General features: G+C 39.8%; 1 protein-coding gene across 2 annotated transcripts in view; it reads left to right on the plus strand.

The window, feature by feature from the left end:
- The window catches only part of ttc28 (tetratricopeptide repeat domain 28), a 62,666-nt gene that overhangs the window by 6,897 nt on the left and 37,268 nt on the right, over positions 1 to 18,501 (plus strand). The window contains exons 1-4 of one of the 2 annotated variants that reach the window (XM_061876054.1): positions 11,106 to 11,323; positions 15,959 to 16,106; positions 16,171 to 16,443; positions 16,512 to 16,642. In XM_061876054.1, coding sequence (XP_061732038.1) covers positions 11,297 to 11,323; positions 15,959 to 16,106; positions 16,171 to 16,443; positions 16,512 to 16,642 — 579 coding nt within the window. In that variant the 5' untranslated portion in view covers positions 11,106 to 11,296. Of the gene's footprint in view, positions 1 to 11,105; positions 11,324 to 15,958; positions 16,107 to 16,170; positions 16,444 to 16,511; positions 16,643 to 18,501 lie in introns of those variants that run through there. The other variant, XM_061876053.1, reaches the window with a different exon arrangement.

The following is an 18,501-nucleotide window of genomic DNA, read 5'->3' on the forward strand; positions in this document are numbered from 1 at the left end:
AGGGCAGCATTGAAGCTGCTTAAGAACAATAACATATAGAAAGGTGCGAGTTGTCAGTGTTGCCACTAGAGGGCAGCATTGAAGCTGCTTAAGAACAATAACATATAGAAAGGTGCAAGTTGTCAGTGTCGCCACTAGAGGGCAGCATTGAAGCTGCTTAAGAACAATAACATATAGAAAGGTGCAAGTTGTCAGTGTCGCCACTAGAGGGCAGCATTGAAGCTGCTTAAGAACAATAACATATAGAAAGGTGCTAGTTGTCAGTGTCGCCACTAGAGGGCAGCATTGAAGCTGCTTAAGAACAATAACATATAGAAAGGTGCAAGTTGTCAGTGTCGCCACTAGAGGGCAGCATTGAAGCTGCTTAAGAACAATAACATATAGAAAGGTGCTAGTTGTCAGTGTCGCCACTAGAGGGCAGCATTGAAGCTGCTTAAGAACAATAACATAGAAAGGTGCAAGTTGTCAGTGTCGCCACTAGAAGGCAGCATTGAAGCTGCTTAAGAACAATAACATATAGAAAGGTGCTAGTTGTCAGTGTCGCCACTAGAGGGCAGCATTGAAGCTGCTTAAGAACAATAACATATAGAAAGGTGCAAGTTGTCAGTGTCGCCACTAGAGGGTAGCATTGAAGCTGCTTAAGAACAATAACATATAGAAAGGTGCTAGTTGTCAGTGTCGCCACTAGAGGGCAGCATTGAAGCTGCTTAAGAACAATAACATATAGAAAGGTGCAAGTTGTCAGTGTCGCCACTAGAAGGCAGCATTGAAGCTGCTTAAGAACAATAACATATAGAAAGGTGCTAGTTGTCAGTGTCGCCACTAGAGGGCAGCATTGAAGCTGCTTAAGAACAATAACATATAGAAAGGTGCAAGTTGTCAGTGTCGCCACTAGAAGGCAGCATTGAAGCTGCTTAAGAACAATAACATATAGAAAGGTGCTAGTTGTCAGTGTCGCCACTAGAGGGCAGCATTGAAGCTGCTTAAGAACAATAACATAGAAAGGTGCAAGTTGTCAGTGTCGCCACTAGAAGGCAGCATTGAAGCTGCTTAAGAACAATAACATATAGAAAGGTGCTAGTTGTCAGTGTCGCCACTAGAGGGCAGCATTGAAGCTGCTTAAGAACAATAACATAGAAAGAGAAAAGTACAGATGTAATCTTAGGGCTTCCAACCATTCCTTTCCATTCTGATTTCTGGGGTGACGATTCCATTCAGAATTTCAAGCCGATTCTCGCAACATATTTTTTAGTATGATATTTATAATGAAACATTTAATCACCGTATAGTTGCAAGGAGATGGCCTAAAAATTGATTTTTGAATTGATTCTTGCTGGGAAAAAAAAACTTACACTTTTTATTCTGAAAAAACAACATATTTTTTCATAAATTTTTGAAAATTATGTATGAATTTAAAATCGGGACGTGCAACAATCGAGATTCGGATGTGAACCGATTTTTTTGTGCACCCCTAAGGAAAAAGTGCAAATTGTCTGAAGATTACTTCTGTATTTTTCTCTTTCTACTAACCCCGTTTCCATATGAGTTGGGAAATTGTGTTAGATGTAAATATAAACAGAATACAATGATTTGCAAATCATTTTCAAACCATATTCAGTTGAATATGCTACAAAAACAACATATTTGATGTTCAAACTCATAAACTTTCGTATTTTTTGCAAATAATAATTAACTTTAGAATTTCATGGCTGCAACACGTGCCAAAGTAGTTGGGAAAGGGCATGTTCACCACTGTGTTACATCACCTTTTCTTTTAGCAACACTCAATGAACGTTTGGGAACTGAGGAAACTAATTGTTGAAGCTTTGAAAGTGGAATTCTTTCCCATTCTTGTTTTATGTAGAGCTTCAGTCTTTCAACAGTCCGGGGTCTCCGCTGTCGTATTTTACGCTTCATAATGCGCCACACATTTTCCATGGGAGACAGGTCTGGACTGCAGGCGGGCCAGGAAAGTACCTGCACTCTTTTTTTACGAAGCCACGCTGTTGTAACACATGCTGAATGTGGCTTGGCATTGTCTTGCTGAAATAAGCAGGGGCGTCCATGATAACATTGCTTGGATGACAACATATGTTGCTCCAAAACCTGAATGTACCTTTCAGCATTAATGGTGCCTTCACAGATGTGTAAGTTACCCATGCCTTGGACACAAATACACCTCCATACCATCACAGATGCTGCCCTTTGAACTTAGCGCCTATAACAATCCGAATGGTTATTTTCCTCTTTGTTCCGGAGGACACCACGTCCTGTGTTTCCAATTGTAATTTGAAATGTGGACTCGTCAGATCACAGAACACTTTTCCACTTTGCATCAGTCCATCTTAGATGAGCACAGGCCCAGGGAAGCCGGAGGCGTTCCTGGGTGTTGTTGAAAAATGGCTTTCGCTTTGCATAGTAGAGTTTTAACTGGCACTTACAGATGTAGCGACCAACTGTAGTTACTGACAGTGGTTTAATGAAGTGTTCCTGAGCCCATGTGGTGATATCCTTTACACACTGATGTCGGTTTTTGATGCAGTACCGCCTGAGGGATCAAAGGTCCGTAATATCATCGCTTACGTGCAGTGATTTCTCCAGATTCTCTGAACTTTTTGATGATTTTACGGACCCTAGATGGTAAAATCCCTAAATTCCTTGCAATAGCACTTTGAGAAATGTTCTTCTAAAACTGTTCGACAATTTGCTTACAAAGTGGTGACTTTTGCCCCATCCTTGTTTGTGAATTACTTAGCATTTCATGAAAGCTGCTTTTATACCCAATCATGGCACCCACCTGTTCCCAATTAGCCTGCACACCTGTGGGATGTTCCGTATAAGTGTTTGATGAGCATTCCTCAACTTTATCAGTATTTATTGCCTCCTTTCCCAACTTCTTTGTCACGTGTTGCTGGCATCAAATTCGAAAGTTAATGATTAATTAAAAAAAAAAAGTTTATGAGTTTGAACATCAAATATGTTGTCTTTGTAGCATATTCAACTGAATATGGGTTGAAAAGGATTTGCAAATCATTGTATTCTGTTTATATTTACATCTAACACCATTTCCCAACTCATATGGAAACGGGGTTTGGAGATCTTATTGTTCTTAAGAAGCTCCAATGCTGCCCTCTAGTGGCGACATTGACAAATTGCACCTTTTCCTTAAGGGTGTAAAAAAAAAAAATCTATTCACAGCCGAATCTCGATTGTTGCACATCCCAATTCTAAATTCATACATCATTTTAAAAAATCTATGAAAAAATAAATAAATGTTTAGTTTTTTTCCCAGAAAAAAAAAAGTATTATTATATATTTTTTTTGGCAAGAATCAATTTAAAAAGACATTTTAGGCCATCTCCTTGCAACTATAAGGTGCTCAAAAGTTTTGTTATAAATATCATACTAAAAAATAAATTGGTTTAAAAGGAGAATTGACTCTGAGTGGAATCGTCCCCCCAGGAATCAGAGTGGTAAGGAATGCTTGGATGCCCCAAGATCACATTTGTACTTTTCTCTAAATACACAAGAAACCTTCTAAAAATGTCTTTCTAAATTTATTCTTGCCGAAAAAAATAAAAAAATATTTATTGACTTGTGAAAATTATCCATCAATTTAGAATCGGGATGTGCAACAATCGAGATTTTGATGTGAATTGATTTTTATTGTGCACCCCTAATTAGTAAGGAGATAAAAAGAGTTGTTTTGCTTTCACTTTGTTTTATTTATTTTTATTTATATAATTTTTCCCCCTATTTTTTATTTGTATTTTTGTTGTTGTTTTGTTTTATTTATTTTAAATTTTTATTTATTTATTGATTTTTTGCTTTCACTTTTACAAGTGGACATCAAAGGCAGGATGACATCATCGTCCAGGCAGCCAATCAGCACGCAGCGCCTGCTCAGGAGCAGCTGGGCAGCTGTGATAGCTGAGCCATGACGTTCACGTTGACCCCTGGTGACCCCCCCCCCCCTCCTCCCCCGATGTGATGACTAACACAGGATGCCTGGGGTTCAAAGGTCAAATGCGTTAGTTGCGGTGTGTGCTGCTTTGTTGCCCCGAGCATGTCGCCCCCTGCTGGTGGGCTTTGTCAGTGCGTCTTTCTGCTCCACTTCACTAAAAGGTCAAAGTTGAAGTGGGGGCCGGGTGTCAAAGTTTCTGGATTCAACAAGAATGTGGTTCGGTGGAGCACAGCAAGACCTGCAGGTGGAGGATTGTTGCCTTGGTGCAGTTGGCAGCGTGAGCTCTGACGAGAAGGAGGCAGCAGATGTCAAACTTAGTTAATTGAGGGCCGCACACTGACAAATTAAAGCCATTTTCATATTCAAATGTTCAAAACCACTACATTTTTTTTACCTTTAGAGTTCCCCTCAACGTTGGTCCCGGGGGACCTGAAAGGGTCTCACTCATTAATATGTTAAAAATAAGTTATTTTTCATTTTTTTATTCAAGGCTTAAATCTCTTAAATAAAGCAAAAATGCCCTTTCTGTTTTTCTACGGTGAAAAAAGAACATTTACCCCCCAATAATTGAATATTTAATATGATGTAATTAATGCCTTAAATAGGTCAATAATCAGGGTGGAGTGCCATCTCCGGGTTGGGGAGGAGACCCTGCCCCAAGTGGAGGAGTTCAAGTACCTAGGAGTCTTGTTCACGAGTCGGGGAAGAGTGGATTGTGAGATCGACAGGCGGATCGGTGCGGCGTCTTCAGTAATGCGGACGTTGTACCGATCCGTTGTGGTAAAGAAGGAGCTGAGCCGGAATGCAAAGCTCTCAATTTACCGGTCGATCTACGTTCCCATCCTCACCTATGGTCATGAGCTTTGGGTCATGACCGAAAAGATAAGATCACGGGTACAAGCAGCCCAAATGAGTTTGGGTCTCTCCGTTAGAGATAGGGTGAGAAGCTCTGCCATCCGGGAGGAACTCAAAGTAAAGCCGCTGCTCCTCCACATGGAGAGGAGCCAGATGAGGTGGTTCGGGCATCTGGTCAGGATGCCACCCGAACGCCTCCCGAGGGAGGTGTTTAGGGCACGTACAACCGGTAGGAGGCCACGGGGAAGACCCAGGACACCTTGGGAAGATTATGTCTCCCGGCTGGCCTGGGAACGCCTCGGGATCCCCCGGGAAGAGCTAGACGAAGTGGCTGGGGAGAGGGAAGTCTGGGCTTCCCTGCTTAGGCTGCTGCCCCCGCGACCCGACCTCGGATAAGCGGAAGAAGATGGATGGATGGATGGATGGATGAATTATTGACCTATTTAATTATGAACATTATTATTTTTGGGGAAATGATCATTATTTTATGTAAAAAAAAAAAAAGTTATAAATATATATATTTTTTTACTTTCAACACTTAAATCTCTTGATCAACTTCAGATCCATACCTATTTTTAAAGGGGAACATTATTAGCAGACCTATGCAAGCGTCAATATATACCTTGATGGTGCAGAAAAAAGACCACGTATTTTTTTAACCGATTTCCGAACTTAAAATGGGTGAATTTTGGCAAATTAAACGCCTTTCTGTTTATCGGTCTTTTAGCGATGATGTCAGAGCGGGACGTCACCGAGGTAACACACCCGCCATTTTCATTTTCACATTACAAACACCGGGTCTCAGCTCTGTTATTTTCCGTTTTTTCGACTATTTTTTGGAACCCTGGAGACATCATGCCTGGTGGGTGTGTTGTCGGAGGGTGTAACAACACTAACAGGGAGGGATTCAAGTTGCACCACTGGCCAGAAATCTGCCGCCAGACCCCCATTGAATGTACCAGAGTGTCTCCACATTTGACCGGCGATGCTAAGGCAGACATGGCACAGAGATGTATGGATAACCTGCAGATGCATTTGCAACCATTAAGTCAACGAAATCACAAAGGTGAGTTTTGTTGATGTTGTTGACTTTTGTGCTAATCAGACATATTTGGTCACGGCATGACTGCCAGCTAATCGATGCTAACATGCTACGCTAATCGATGCTAACATGCTACGCTAATCGATGCTAACATGCTATTTACGCTAGCTGTATGTACATTTGAAACTAGATATCCACATTTAATGCAAAACAAACACTTACCAATCCACGGATTTAAGTTGCTCCAGTGTCACAAGATGCGAAAGTCTTGATCGTTTGGTCCGCACATTTTACCGGCGATGCTAATAAGTTAGCCATGCTATGGGCCACTTCATTAGGTACACCCATGCTATGGCCGAATAGCGTCAATAGCTATTCGCTCAATAGCTTCAATTTCTTCTTCAATTTCGTTTTCACTATCTGCCTCCATACTCCGACCATCTGTTTCAATACATGCGTAATCTGTTGAATCGCTTAAGTCGCTGAAATCCGAGTTTGAATCCGAGCTAATGTCGCTATATCTTGCTGTGGTATTCCCATTGTTTGTTTACATTGGCAGCACTGTGTGACGTCACAGGGAAATGGCCAGTGTCTTCACAGAGAGCCGAAAATAAGGCACTATAAAGCTTTATTTAGGGATATTCCGGGAGGTGTAAAATTTTGAAAAAAACTTCGAAAAATAAAACAAGCCACTGGGAACTGATTTTTATTGTTTTTAACCCTTTTGAAATTGCGATAATGTTCCCCTTTAAGAGTCTATTTTTTAAATTGTATTGTATTTTATTTTTTGATTTCATGCCGTTTGTTTCTTATTCAGCAAACACACAAAATATTGTGTATTGTGTCCCAAAAATATGTCAAAGTGTAATATTTGATGTGAAGTAATTGGAGGCTTAAATATGTCAATGATTCATAAAATTGATTTTAATTCATCATTCATTTCTGAGTAATGACATTTTTTTTAATCCCCCTAAAATTCTTTAAGATCAAAAAAGTGGGCGGCATAGCTCGGTTGGTAGAGTGGCCGTGCCAGCAACTTGAGGGTTGCAGGTTCGATTCCCGCTTGTGCCATCCTAGTCACTGCCGTTATGTCCTTGGGCAAGACACCTTTCCCACCTGCTCCCAGCGCCACCCACACTGGTTTAAATGTAACTTAGATATTGGGTTTCACTATGTAAAGCACTTTGAGTCACTTGAGAAAAGCGCTATATAAATATAATTCACTTCACTACACTGTTTTTGTTTTTTAAATTCTTCAAGGCTTAAATCTCGACAAAAGCAAAAATGCCTTTCTGTTTTTTAATGGCAAAAACAAAACAGTTATCCCCAAAAACTGGAATATTGAATATGAGGTAATTGGAGCTTTAAATAGATCAATAATTCATAACATTGATTTTATTATTTTGGGGGTAATGAACATTTTTAAGAAAAATCCCACTAAAATTCAAAAGTGTAAAAAAAAAGTCATAATTTTTTTTTAACTTTCCTCACTTAAATATCTTGCTCAACTTCAGATATATGCCTATTTTTAAGAGTTTATTTTATAATTTTTTTTTTTATTAATGCCTTTTTTGTTAAATAAAACTTTGTTTCTTATTTAGCAAATACACAAAATTTTGAATATTTTTCCCCAAAATATGTCAGAGTGTAATATTTGCTGTGAAGTAATTGGAGGCTTAAAAACTTCAATAATTCATCACATTGATTAATTCTTTATTTCTGAGTATTGACAGTTTTTTTAATCCCCCTAAAATTCCTGAACATCCAAAAAGGCCTGATTCATAAAAAAATACCAAAAAGTTATACATTGTTTTTTTGTTTTTTTAATTCTTCAAGGCTTAAATCTCGACAAAAGCAAAAATGCCTTTCTGTTTTTTAATGGCAAAAACCAAATATTTATCCCCCCAAAACTGGAATATTGAATATGAGGTAATTGGAGCTTTAAATAGATCAAAAATTCATAACATTGATTTTATTATTTTTGGGGTAATGAACATTTTGAAAGAAAAATCCCACAAATTTTTTTTTTTTAACTTTCAACACTTAAATCTCTTGATCAACTTCAGATATATGCCTATTTTTAAGAGTTTATTTTATAATTTTTTTTAATTAATGCCTTTTTTGTTAAATAAAACTTTGTTTCTTATTTAGCAAATACACAAAATTTTGAATATTTTTCCCCAAAATATGTCAGAGTGTAATATTTGCTGTGAAGTAATTGGAGGCTTAAAAACTTCAATAATTCATCACATTGATTAATTCTTTATTTCTGAGTATTGACAGTTTTTTTAAATCCCCCTAAAATTCCTGAACATCCAAAAAGGCCTGATTCATAAAAAAATACCAAAAAGTTATACATTGTGCTTTTTTTTAAATTCAAGACTTGAATCTCCTAAAAGTCGATATAAAACCAAAATGCCCTTTCTGTTAAAGAAAACACGTTTTTTATGCAAAAACCCAAAATATGCAAGATTTACCCCCAAAAATCTGGAATATTTAATGTGAAGTAATTAATGTCTTAAATAGGTCGATAATTCATAACATTGATTTGAATTCATTATCATTTTTGGAGTGATGCCCGTTTTTTTTTAAATCCCCCTAAAATTCTTGAAGATTTAGCCTGGCCTCACTCCTAAATGTTAAAAATAAGTTCTACTTTGTTCTTTATTTTATTATTCAAGGCTTAAATGTCTTAAACCTTCTTAATTCAACACTGAAATCTCTGGATCAACTTCAGAAATATCCCTTAAATATAATTTTTCATGACTTTTTAATGTTCTTAATATGTTTTGACATGGAAAACTTGGTGTTTTATTTGTCAAACACAAAATATGCAATACACTTAACTCTTGATCAACTTCAGATTTATCCCTATTTTTAGGTTTTTATTTTATTTTATTTTTTAAATTTCATGCCCTTTTTGTCAAAGAAAACTGTGTTTCCTATTTGTTAAACACACAAAATATTGAATATTTTGTCCCAAAAAATATGTCAGTGTAATATTTGATGTGAAGTAATTGGAGGTTTAAACATGTCAATAATTCATAACATCGATTTAATTTTTTTCTTAAATCCCCTTAAAATTATTGAAAACCCAAAAGGCCTTAGTCATAAAAATGTTAAAAAAAGTTAGGCATTGTTTTTTTTTTAGTATTCAAGGCTTAAATCTCTTAATATAAAGCAAAAATGCCTTTTCTGTTAAAGAAACACATTTTTTTTATGGGAAAAATACAAAAAATATGCAAGATTTACCCTAAAAAACTGGAATATTTAATATGAAATAATTAATGCCTGAAATGGGTCAATAATTCATAAGAGCATTGATTTTAATTATTATTTTTGGAGTGATTTTAAAAAGAATCCCACTAAAATGACTAGGGATCCACTCATAAGTGTTAAAAATAAGTCATGATTTTTTTTTACTTTCAACACTGAAATCTCTGGATCAACTTTAGATATATAAGTTTTTAAAACTTTTTTATGTTTTTAATGCGTTTTTGACCAAGAAAACCTGTTATTTTATTTGTCAAAAACACAAAATATGCAAGATTTACCCCCCCAAAAAACTGGAATATTTGATGTGAAGTAATCGGAGCCTTGAAGAGGTCAATAATTCATCAAATACATTTTTGAATTATTACTATTTTTTGAGCAATGACAAGTTTAAAGAAAAAAAATCTTTGTTATTAGAGTCAACATTGCAATTTTTTATCACTGCATTTCACCTCTTTGCTCTTCTCTTCCACTTTTTAATGTTTAGTTTTTAATAGTATTTCTAACAAGGTGCCACAAATGGCCCCCTGGCCGCACTTTGGACACCGATGACTAAATGAGATGAATCCTAATGTCAGAGGACTCAAGTCGTAATGTTTTTTATCTGCATATTGTACAAAGAACATGAATTGATTTTGAATGAGAGTGAACTAAGATACATCAGCATTTGTTGATTATACATCTTTAATCTACAACAGGGGTGTCCAAAGTGTGGCCCGAGGGCCATTTGTGGCCCGCAGCTAACCGCCGCACATTCTGCAAAAATTGCAAAATTGATAGTATTGCAAAAATAAAACAAAACATTCAAAAAAAGTGGAATGAGATGAAATCTAATAAGAAAAAGTGGCAATGTTGACACAAAGCTGCCATGCAGGCAGTTTTTTTGTTCCTTTTGTCTTTATTTTCTTTTTTTTCCAATGCTCCAAAAAAAAAAAGACACTGCAATGAGGTGGCGACTTGTCCAGGGTGTACTCCGCCTTCCGCCCGATTGTAACTGAGATAGGCACCAACGCCCCCCCGCCACCCCAAAGGGAATAAGCGGTAGGAAATGGCTGGATGGAAAAAAAGGACAAATAAATCTATGTTATAATGAATTATTACTTAAAAATGATCACTTTAAAATGTTTTATGTGGAAAAAATATTGCATATGTTGTGTGGTTGCCGTATAAAAACATCAACGTTTTGACAAAAGAGCATAAAATAATAGTTCAAACTTAAAATCGACAGATATATCTGAAGTTGATCTTCAAATTTAAATGTTAAAAATAAAAACAAATAATAAAAATGCATCACTTTATGAGTGGGAACCTTTTGGATCTCAAATATATTTAGTAGGATTTTATTTAACTTTTCACTCAAAAATATTAAATAATTAAAATCAATGGTGTCCTGCATTATTGATCTTTGAGGGCTTTAATTGCTAAATAAAGGAATTTTCTTGAAGGAATCAATAAAGTACTATCTATCTATCTAAATACTGCATATTTCAGTTTTACTATAAAAAACAAAGTTGTCTTTGACAGAAAAGGCATAAAACCTTATTTGTTTTTGTTTATATCAAACTCAAGTTGATATAGAGATTTACTGTAAGCATTAAATAAAACAATAATAATAATAATTTAACTTATTTTTAATATTTTAGTGACTGAGACCCTCTATGCTCCTCAGAAGACTTAAGGATTAAAAAAAAAAAATCCATATATTTTGTTATGGTTTGAAAATGAAGAATATCCAAATGGACCCGCATGCTTAATTTTTGTGTGCGGCCCTCTGTGGAAAAAGTTTGGACACCCCTGCTCTACAACATGTGTCAGCGTGTTATTGTACGACAAGACTAGTGTGAGTGTGTGTGTGTGCGTGCGTGTGTGTGTGTGCGTGCGTGCGTGTGTGTGTGTATGCGTGTATGTGTGTGTGTGTGTGTGTGTGCCACAGGGGCGGGGCCAGAATGTGGCCAGCAGCCTATCACATGTCAGCATAGTTGTCAGTAAAGGGTGAGCAGGTGGTGTTGTGAGGTGTAGTTGGTGTTGTAAGGTGTAGTTGGTGTTGTGAGGTGTAGTTGGCGTTGTAAGGTGTAGTTGGCGTTGTGAGGTGTATCGGGAGCGCGGGGGCCGGCGGACGTGTGGTTAAGTTGTGGTGAGACGCTGCCGTGTGATTGGTCAACATGATGAAGTGGCAGCCTCGCAGGAAGGTGAGTCAGCGTGTACTCTGACAAGTACTACTTTGTACTCTGCATGTTTTCCCAGTAGAAGTAGTGTTGTTTACTTTTTGCACCTGAAGACAGGTAATGTAGACCAGTACAAAGAAGGGGGCGTGTCTATGTTTGACTGACAGCAAGTGTGAGGGCGTGTCTGTTTAATAAGTAAGACAGTATGTCCATCCATCCATCCATCCATTTTCTACCACTTGTCCCTTTTGGGGTGGCGGGGGGTGCTGGGGCCTATCTCAGCTACAATCGGGCGGAAGGCGGGGTACACCCTGGACAAGTCACCACCTCATCGCAGGGCCAACACAGATAGACAGACAACATTCACACTCACATTCACACACTAGGGACCATTTAGTGTTGCCAATCAACCTATCCCCAGGTGCATGTCTTTGGAGGTGGGCGGGGCCTATCCCCAGGTGCATGTCTTTGGAAGTGGGAGGGGCCTATCCCCAGGTGCATGTCTTTGGAGGAGGGAGGGGCCTATCCCCAGGTGCATGTCTTTGGAGGTGGGAGGGGCCTATCCCCAGGTGCATGTCTTTGGAGGTGGGAGGGGCCTATCCCCAGGTGCATGTCTTTGGAGGTGGGAGGGGCCTATCCCCAGGTGCATGTCTTTGGAGGTGGGCGGGGCCTATCCCCAGGTGCATGTCTTTGGACGTGGGAGGGGCCTATCCCCAGGTGCATGTCTTTGGAGGTGGGAGGGGCCTATCCCCAGATGCATGTCTTTGGAGGCGGGAGGGGCCTATCCCCGGGTGCATGTCTTTGGACGTGGGAGGGGCCTATCCCCAGGTGCATGTCTTTGGAAGTGGGAGGGGCCTATCCCCGGGTACATGTCTTTGGAGGTGGGAGGAAGCCGGAGTACCCGGAGGGAACCCACTCAGTTTCATTTTTGTTGACCTCAAAAATATTTCATTGTATTTACTTGGTATCGTATTGGTGCCAATATTCCTAGTATCGCCCCCTCCTGGTTTACTAGCCGCAAAGAGTATGTTGCGTTCAGGTAATGTCGGAAATTATAATTTGCTACCACTTAAAGGCCTACTGAAATGAGATGTTCTTATTTAAACGGGGATAGCAGGTCCATTCTATGTGTCATACTTCATCATTTCGCCATATTGCCATATTTTTGCTGAAAGGATTTGGTAGAGAACATCGATGATAAAGTTTGCAACTTTTGGTCGCTAATAAAAAAGCCTTGCCTGTACTGGAAGTAGCAGACGATGACATCACCGGTGTGAGGGCTCCTCACGTCCTCACATTGTTTATAATGAGAGCCTCCGGCAGCAAGAGCTATTCAGACCGAGAAAACGACAATTTCCCCATTAATTTGAGTGAGGATGAAAGATTCGTGGCTGAGGATATTGATAGCGACGGACTAGAAAAAAAAAAAGGCGATTGCATTGGGACGGATTCAGATGTTTTTAGACACATTTACTAGGATAATTCTGGGAAATCCCTTATCTTTCTATTGTGTTGCTAGTGTTTTAGTGAGTTAAATAGTACCTGATAGTTGGAGGGGTGTGGCCACGGGTGTGTTGACGCCAATCTCTGGGGGAAGTTAACGGCAGCTGCATGGATGGCGCAAGCTCAGCTGATCCCCAGTAAGAGGCGACTTTTTACCACAATTTTCTCACCGAAACCTGCAGGTTGACAAGTGGTCGGGAACCATGTTCGCTTGACCGCTCTGATCCATAGTAAAGCTTCACCTCCGGGAATTTTAAACAAGGAAACACCGTGTGTTTGTGTGGCTAAAGGCTAAAGCTTCCCAACTCCATCTTTCTACTTTGACTTCTCCATTATTAATTGAACACATTGCAAAAGATTCAGCAACACAGATGTCCAGAACACTGTTTGATTTCTGGGTGTTGTTGATAAATGGCTTTGGCTTTGCATAGTAGAGTTTTAACTGGCACTTACAGATGTAGCGACAAACTGTAGTTACTGACAGTGGTTTTCTGAAATGTTCCTGAGCCCATGTGGTGATATCCTTTACACACTGATGTCGCTTTTCAATGCAATACCGCCTGAGGGATGGAAGGTGCGTAATATCATGGCTTACGTGCAGTGATTTCTCCAGATTCTTTGAACCTTTTGATGATATTACAGAGTGTAGATGGTGAAATCCCTAAATTTCTTGCAATAGCTGGCTGAGAAATGTTGTTCTTCAACAATTTGCTCAGGCATTTGTTGACAAAGTGGTGACCCTCGCCCCGTCCTTGTTTGTGAAAGACTGAGCATTCCATGGAAGCTGCTTTTATACCCAATGACGGCACCCACCTGTTCCCAAGGAGCCTGTTCACCTGTGGGATCTTCCAAATAAGTGTTTGATGAGCATTCCTCAACCTTATCAGTCTTTTTTGCCACTTATGCCAGCTTTTTTTGAAACATGTTGCAGGCATCAAATTACAAATCAGCTCATATTTGCAAAAAATAACAAAGTTTCTCAGTGTGGACATGAAATATCGTGTCTTTGCAGTCTATTCAATTGAATATAAGTTGAAAAGGATTTGCAAATCATTTTATTTTGTTTTTATTTACCATTTACACAACCTGACAACATCACTGCTTTTGGGTTTCGTAGTACTACAACTTTAAACTGCTATTTCTGTACAAAGTAATACTAGTATATACTAATCAAATCAAATCAAATCAACGTTATTTATAAAGCACATTTAAAATTTACCACAGGGGTAGCTAAAGTGCTGTACAATGGACAGGATAGAAGATAATACGAGGACCGAGCAAACAACACAACACAAACAGAACATGATAAAAAATAAATAAATAAAACATAAAAACAGGTTCACAGCAGGTGTATAATGGGGCGCCATTGCAGGATGGATATCACTTAGTGTTAAAAGCCAAGGAATAAAAGTATGTTTTTAATAGAGATTTAAAAACAGGAAGAGAGGAAGCTTGTCTAATACTCATAGCTAGGTTGTTCCAGAGCTTGGGAGCAGCAGCAGCGAAAGCTCTGTCACCTCTAAGCTTCAGCCTTGTGTCAGGGACCCTCAGTAGCAGCTGATCTTAGGGATCGGGTGGGGCAGTAAGGCCGAAGGAGGTCGGAGAGATATGTTGGCGCCAGGTTGTTTAGACTTTTAAAAGCAAATAGAAGGAGTTTATAATTGATTCGATAACGCACAGGAAGCCAGTGAAGGGAGGCTAATATAGGGGTGATGTGCTCACGTCTGCGGGTCTGTGTTAGCAGACCAGCAGCAGAGTCCTGCAGGCGGGCGAGGGAGGCCTGGCTAATGCCGACATAGGGCATTGCAGTAGTCTAAACCATTCCAGATAAAGGCGTGAATCAATTTCTCAAGGTCATGTCCTGTCAGAAGCGGTTTCACTTTCGCTATTTGGCGTAACTGATAGAAGCTTTTTTTGAACGACGATCCTGATTTGTTTTTCGAATTTAAAATCTGAGTGGAACTTTACCCCCAGGTTTGTGACACAGTCGCTGAGATACGGGGTCAGAGTGCCGAGGTCAACTTTGGGGGAGGGAGAGCGACTTGGAACGAACAACATAACTTCTGTTTTGTCTTCATTTAGACTCAGGAAGTTAGCTGAAAGCCAGGCTTTGATGTCGTGCAGGCAGTCAATGAGACGTTGAACTGTGTTATTTTGTGCCATGGGAAAATAGATCTGGCAATCATCCCATGAAAATGAAATGCAATACCATACTTCCTAAAAATAGAAGGTAAAGCGCAAATAAGATTGGGGCAAGGATTGAGCCCTGGGGGACCCCGTGTGGTAGAAGAGCTGTGGAAGACATAAAACTGTCTATTTTTACACAAAAACTCCTGTCGGCAAGGCACGACCGGAACCAGTTGAGGGCGGCGCCCTTAATACCCACACAGTTCTCAAGACGAGTGATTAAGGTGGCGTGGTCGACGGTGTCGAACGCAGCAGACAGATCCAAAAGCACCAGGACGACATATCTGCCAGAATCAGTTGACAGGAGGATATCGTTAAAAACTTTTAGAAGCGCTGACTCTGTGCTGTGGAGGGCTTTAAAACCGGACTGGAACAGCTCAGTGATACCATTATCCTCTAAGAAGGGCAACGACTGATTGTAGACAACCTTCTCTGATATTTTGGAAATGTCTGGAAGATTAGAGATAGGTCTACGGTTAGACAGGAGAGAGGGGTCGAGGCTTGGTTTTTGAAGTAGAGGTCGAACCACTGCATGTTTAAACTCTACTGGAACTATTCCAGAAGAGAGGCTACTATTGATAATGTTAAGGACACTCGATCCAATAGTAGCAAATACCTCCTTGAACAGGCCAGGTGGGAGTTACTACTACTGTAACTCTAAACTACTACGATAATATTATACCAGTACTACTATAACTTTAAAGTACGACTACTACAATTTACTACTACTGGACTATATACTTTTAAGCTTATATTACTAGTACTGTAACTTAAAATGACTACTACTATAACGTCATACTAGTATTACTAAAACTTTAAATTGGTACTACAATCCACGACTATAACTTTAGACTACGTAGTATAACTTGAACTTCCAACTACTAGCACTCCGACTTGGGCAAATAACTAATACCACAATGTAAATATGAAATATAACAACAAGTAACTTTTTCATCCCGCCATGTTTAGGCGTACTTCCGTCAGGCGGTGGCGCTGCAGTACCTGGGTCGCCATGGCGACGCCCTGGCAGCGTTCGCATCAGGCCTGGCTCAGGACCCCAAGAGTCTGCAGCTGCTGTCGGGCATGGTGGAGGCCGCCATGAAGTCTCCCCTCAGAGGTAACTTGGGCGTGTCCGTCAACGTTTGAGCCCTCGCCCATTCACCTGTTGGCCCCGCCCCCAGGCACCTTTAAGCCCACCTACCAGCAGCTCCGCTCCATGAAGCTGGACAGGAGCCCCTTCATGGTGGTCTCGGTCATCGGCCAGGAGCTGCTGACTCACGGCTTCCACGCCGCCGCCGCCGCCGCGCTGGAGGCGGCGCTCAAGATCGGCACGTGCTCGCTGAAGCTGCGCGGTTCCGTCTTCTCCGCCCTGGGCGCCACCTACTGGTCGCTAGGCAACACGGAGAAGAGCCTGGCCTACATGCAGCAGGACCTGGAGGTGGCTCGGACTCTGGGTGGGTCCGCCGCCTCAAAGCCGTGTGGAAAAGTTGTGGAACGAATCCACCTCTCGTCTCGTTCGCAGGCGACCAGTCAGGTGAGGCCCGCGCCCATGGCAACCTCGGCTCCGCCCTCTTCTCCAAAGGCAGTTACCGAGAAGCGCTGGCCAATCACAGACGACAACTCGGGCTGTCCATCAAGCTGAAGGATAAAGAGGTTTGAGAGCCATGCACAGTTCATCGCTAAAATGTGTTCACTCAGTGCCTTCTTTTATTCAGTTTGCTGCGTTAGCCTGTTAGCATTCTGCTAGTTTCTTTACAATGTTGCTGCTTTGTAATTTTGAAAAACTAAATGAAGTTTAGTATGTTTGAGTCAACAAAAGAACATGCTTATGTCTGCTGACACGTTAGCATTAGCATTCTGCTGGTTTGTTTACAGTATTGCTGCTTTGTAATTTTGAAGAACTACATGAAGTTTAGTATGTTTGAGTCAACAAAAGAATATGTTCGTATCTGCTGACACGTTAGCATTAGCATTCTGCTAGTTTAGTGCCCCGGGGTTTGTTTACAATGTTGCTGCTTTGTGATTTTGATTAACTAAATGAAGTTTAAAGTGTTTGAGTCAACAGAAGAACATGCTTATGTCTGCTGACACGTTAGCATTAGCATTCTGCTAGTTTGTTTACAGTGTTGCTGCTTTGTAATTTTGAAGAACTAAATGAAGTTTAGTATGTTTGAGTCAACAGAAGAACATGCTAATCTGTCTGCTGACACATTAGCATTCTGTTAGTTTGGTGCCCCGAGGTTTGTTTTCAATTTTGCTGCTTTGTAATTTTGAAGAACTAAATGAAGTTTAATATGTTTAAGTCAACAGTAGAATATGCTTGTCTGCTGACACATTAGCGTTCTGCTAGTTCGTTTACCAATGTTGCTGCTTTGTAATTTTGATTAGCTAAATTAAGTTTAATATGTTAGAGTCAACGAAATAACATTTTAATCTGTTTGCGGACACGTTAGCATTAGCATTCGGCAAGTTTGTGTACAATGTTGCTGCTTTGTAATTTTGAAGAACTAAATGAAGTTTAATATCCATCCATCCATCCATTTTCTACCGCGTATTCCCTTTTGGGGTCGCGGGGGGCGCTGGCGCCTATCTCAGCTACAATCGGGCGGAAGGCGGGGTACACCCTGGACAAGTCGCCACCTCATCGCAGGGCTGAAGTTTAATATATTTGAGTCAATAGAAGAACATGCTAATTTGTCTGCTGACATGTCAGCATTAGCATTCTGCAAGTTTGTTTTCAATGTTGCTGCTTTGTAATTTTGAAGAACTAAAGGAAGTTTAATATGTTTAAGTCAACAGTAGAATATGCCTATCTGCTGACACATTAGCATTCTGCAAGTTTGTTTACCAATGTTGCTGCTTTGTAATTTTGATGAACTAAATGAAGTTTAATATGTTAGAGTCAACAGAAGAACATGCTAATCTGTCTGCTGACACATTAGCATTAGCATTCTGCAAGTTTGTTTACAATGTTGCTGCTTTGTATTTTTGAAGAACTAAATGAAGTTTAATATGTTTCAGTCAACAGAAGAACATGCTAATCTGTCTGCTGACACATTAGCATTCTGTTAGTTCGCTGCCCCGAGGTTTGTTTACAATCTTGCTGCTTTGTAATTTTGAAGAACTAAATGAAGTTTAGTATGTTTAAGTCAACAGTAGAATATGCTTGTCTGCTGACACATTAGCATTAGCATTCTACTAGTTTGTTTACAGTATTGCTGCTTTGAAATTTTGAAGAACTAAATGAAGTTTAGTATGTTTGAGTCAACAAAAGAATATGCTTGTATCTGCTGACACGTTAGCATTAGCATTCTGCTAGTTTAGTGCCCCGGGGTTTGTTTACAATCTTGCTGCTTTGTAATTTTGAAAAACTAAATGAAGTTTATCATGTTAGAGTCAACAGAAGAACATGCTTATGTCTGCTGACACATTAGCATTCTGTTAGTTCGGTGCCCCGAGATTTGTTTACAATCTTGCTGCTTTGTAATTTTGAAGAACTAAATGAAGTTTAA

Source organism: Nerophis ophidion, linkage group LG17 (assembly GCF_033978795.1).
Source record: "Nerophis ophidion isolate RoL-2023_Sa linkage group LG17, RoL_Noph_v1.0, whole genome shotgun sequence".
Taxonomy (NCBI): Eukaryota; Metazoa; Chordata; class Actinopteri; order Syngnathiformes; family Syngnathidae; genus Nerophis; species Nerophis ophidion.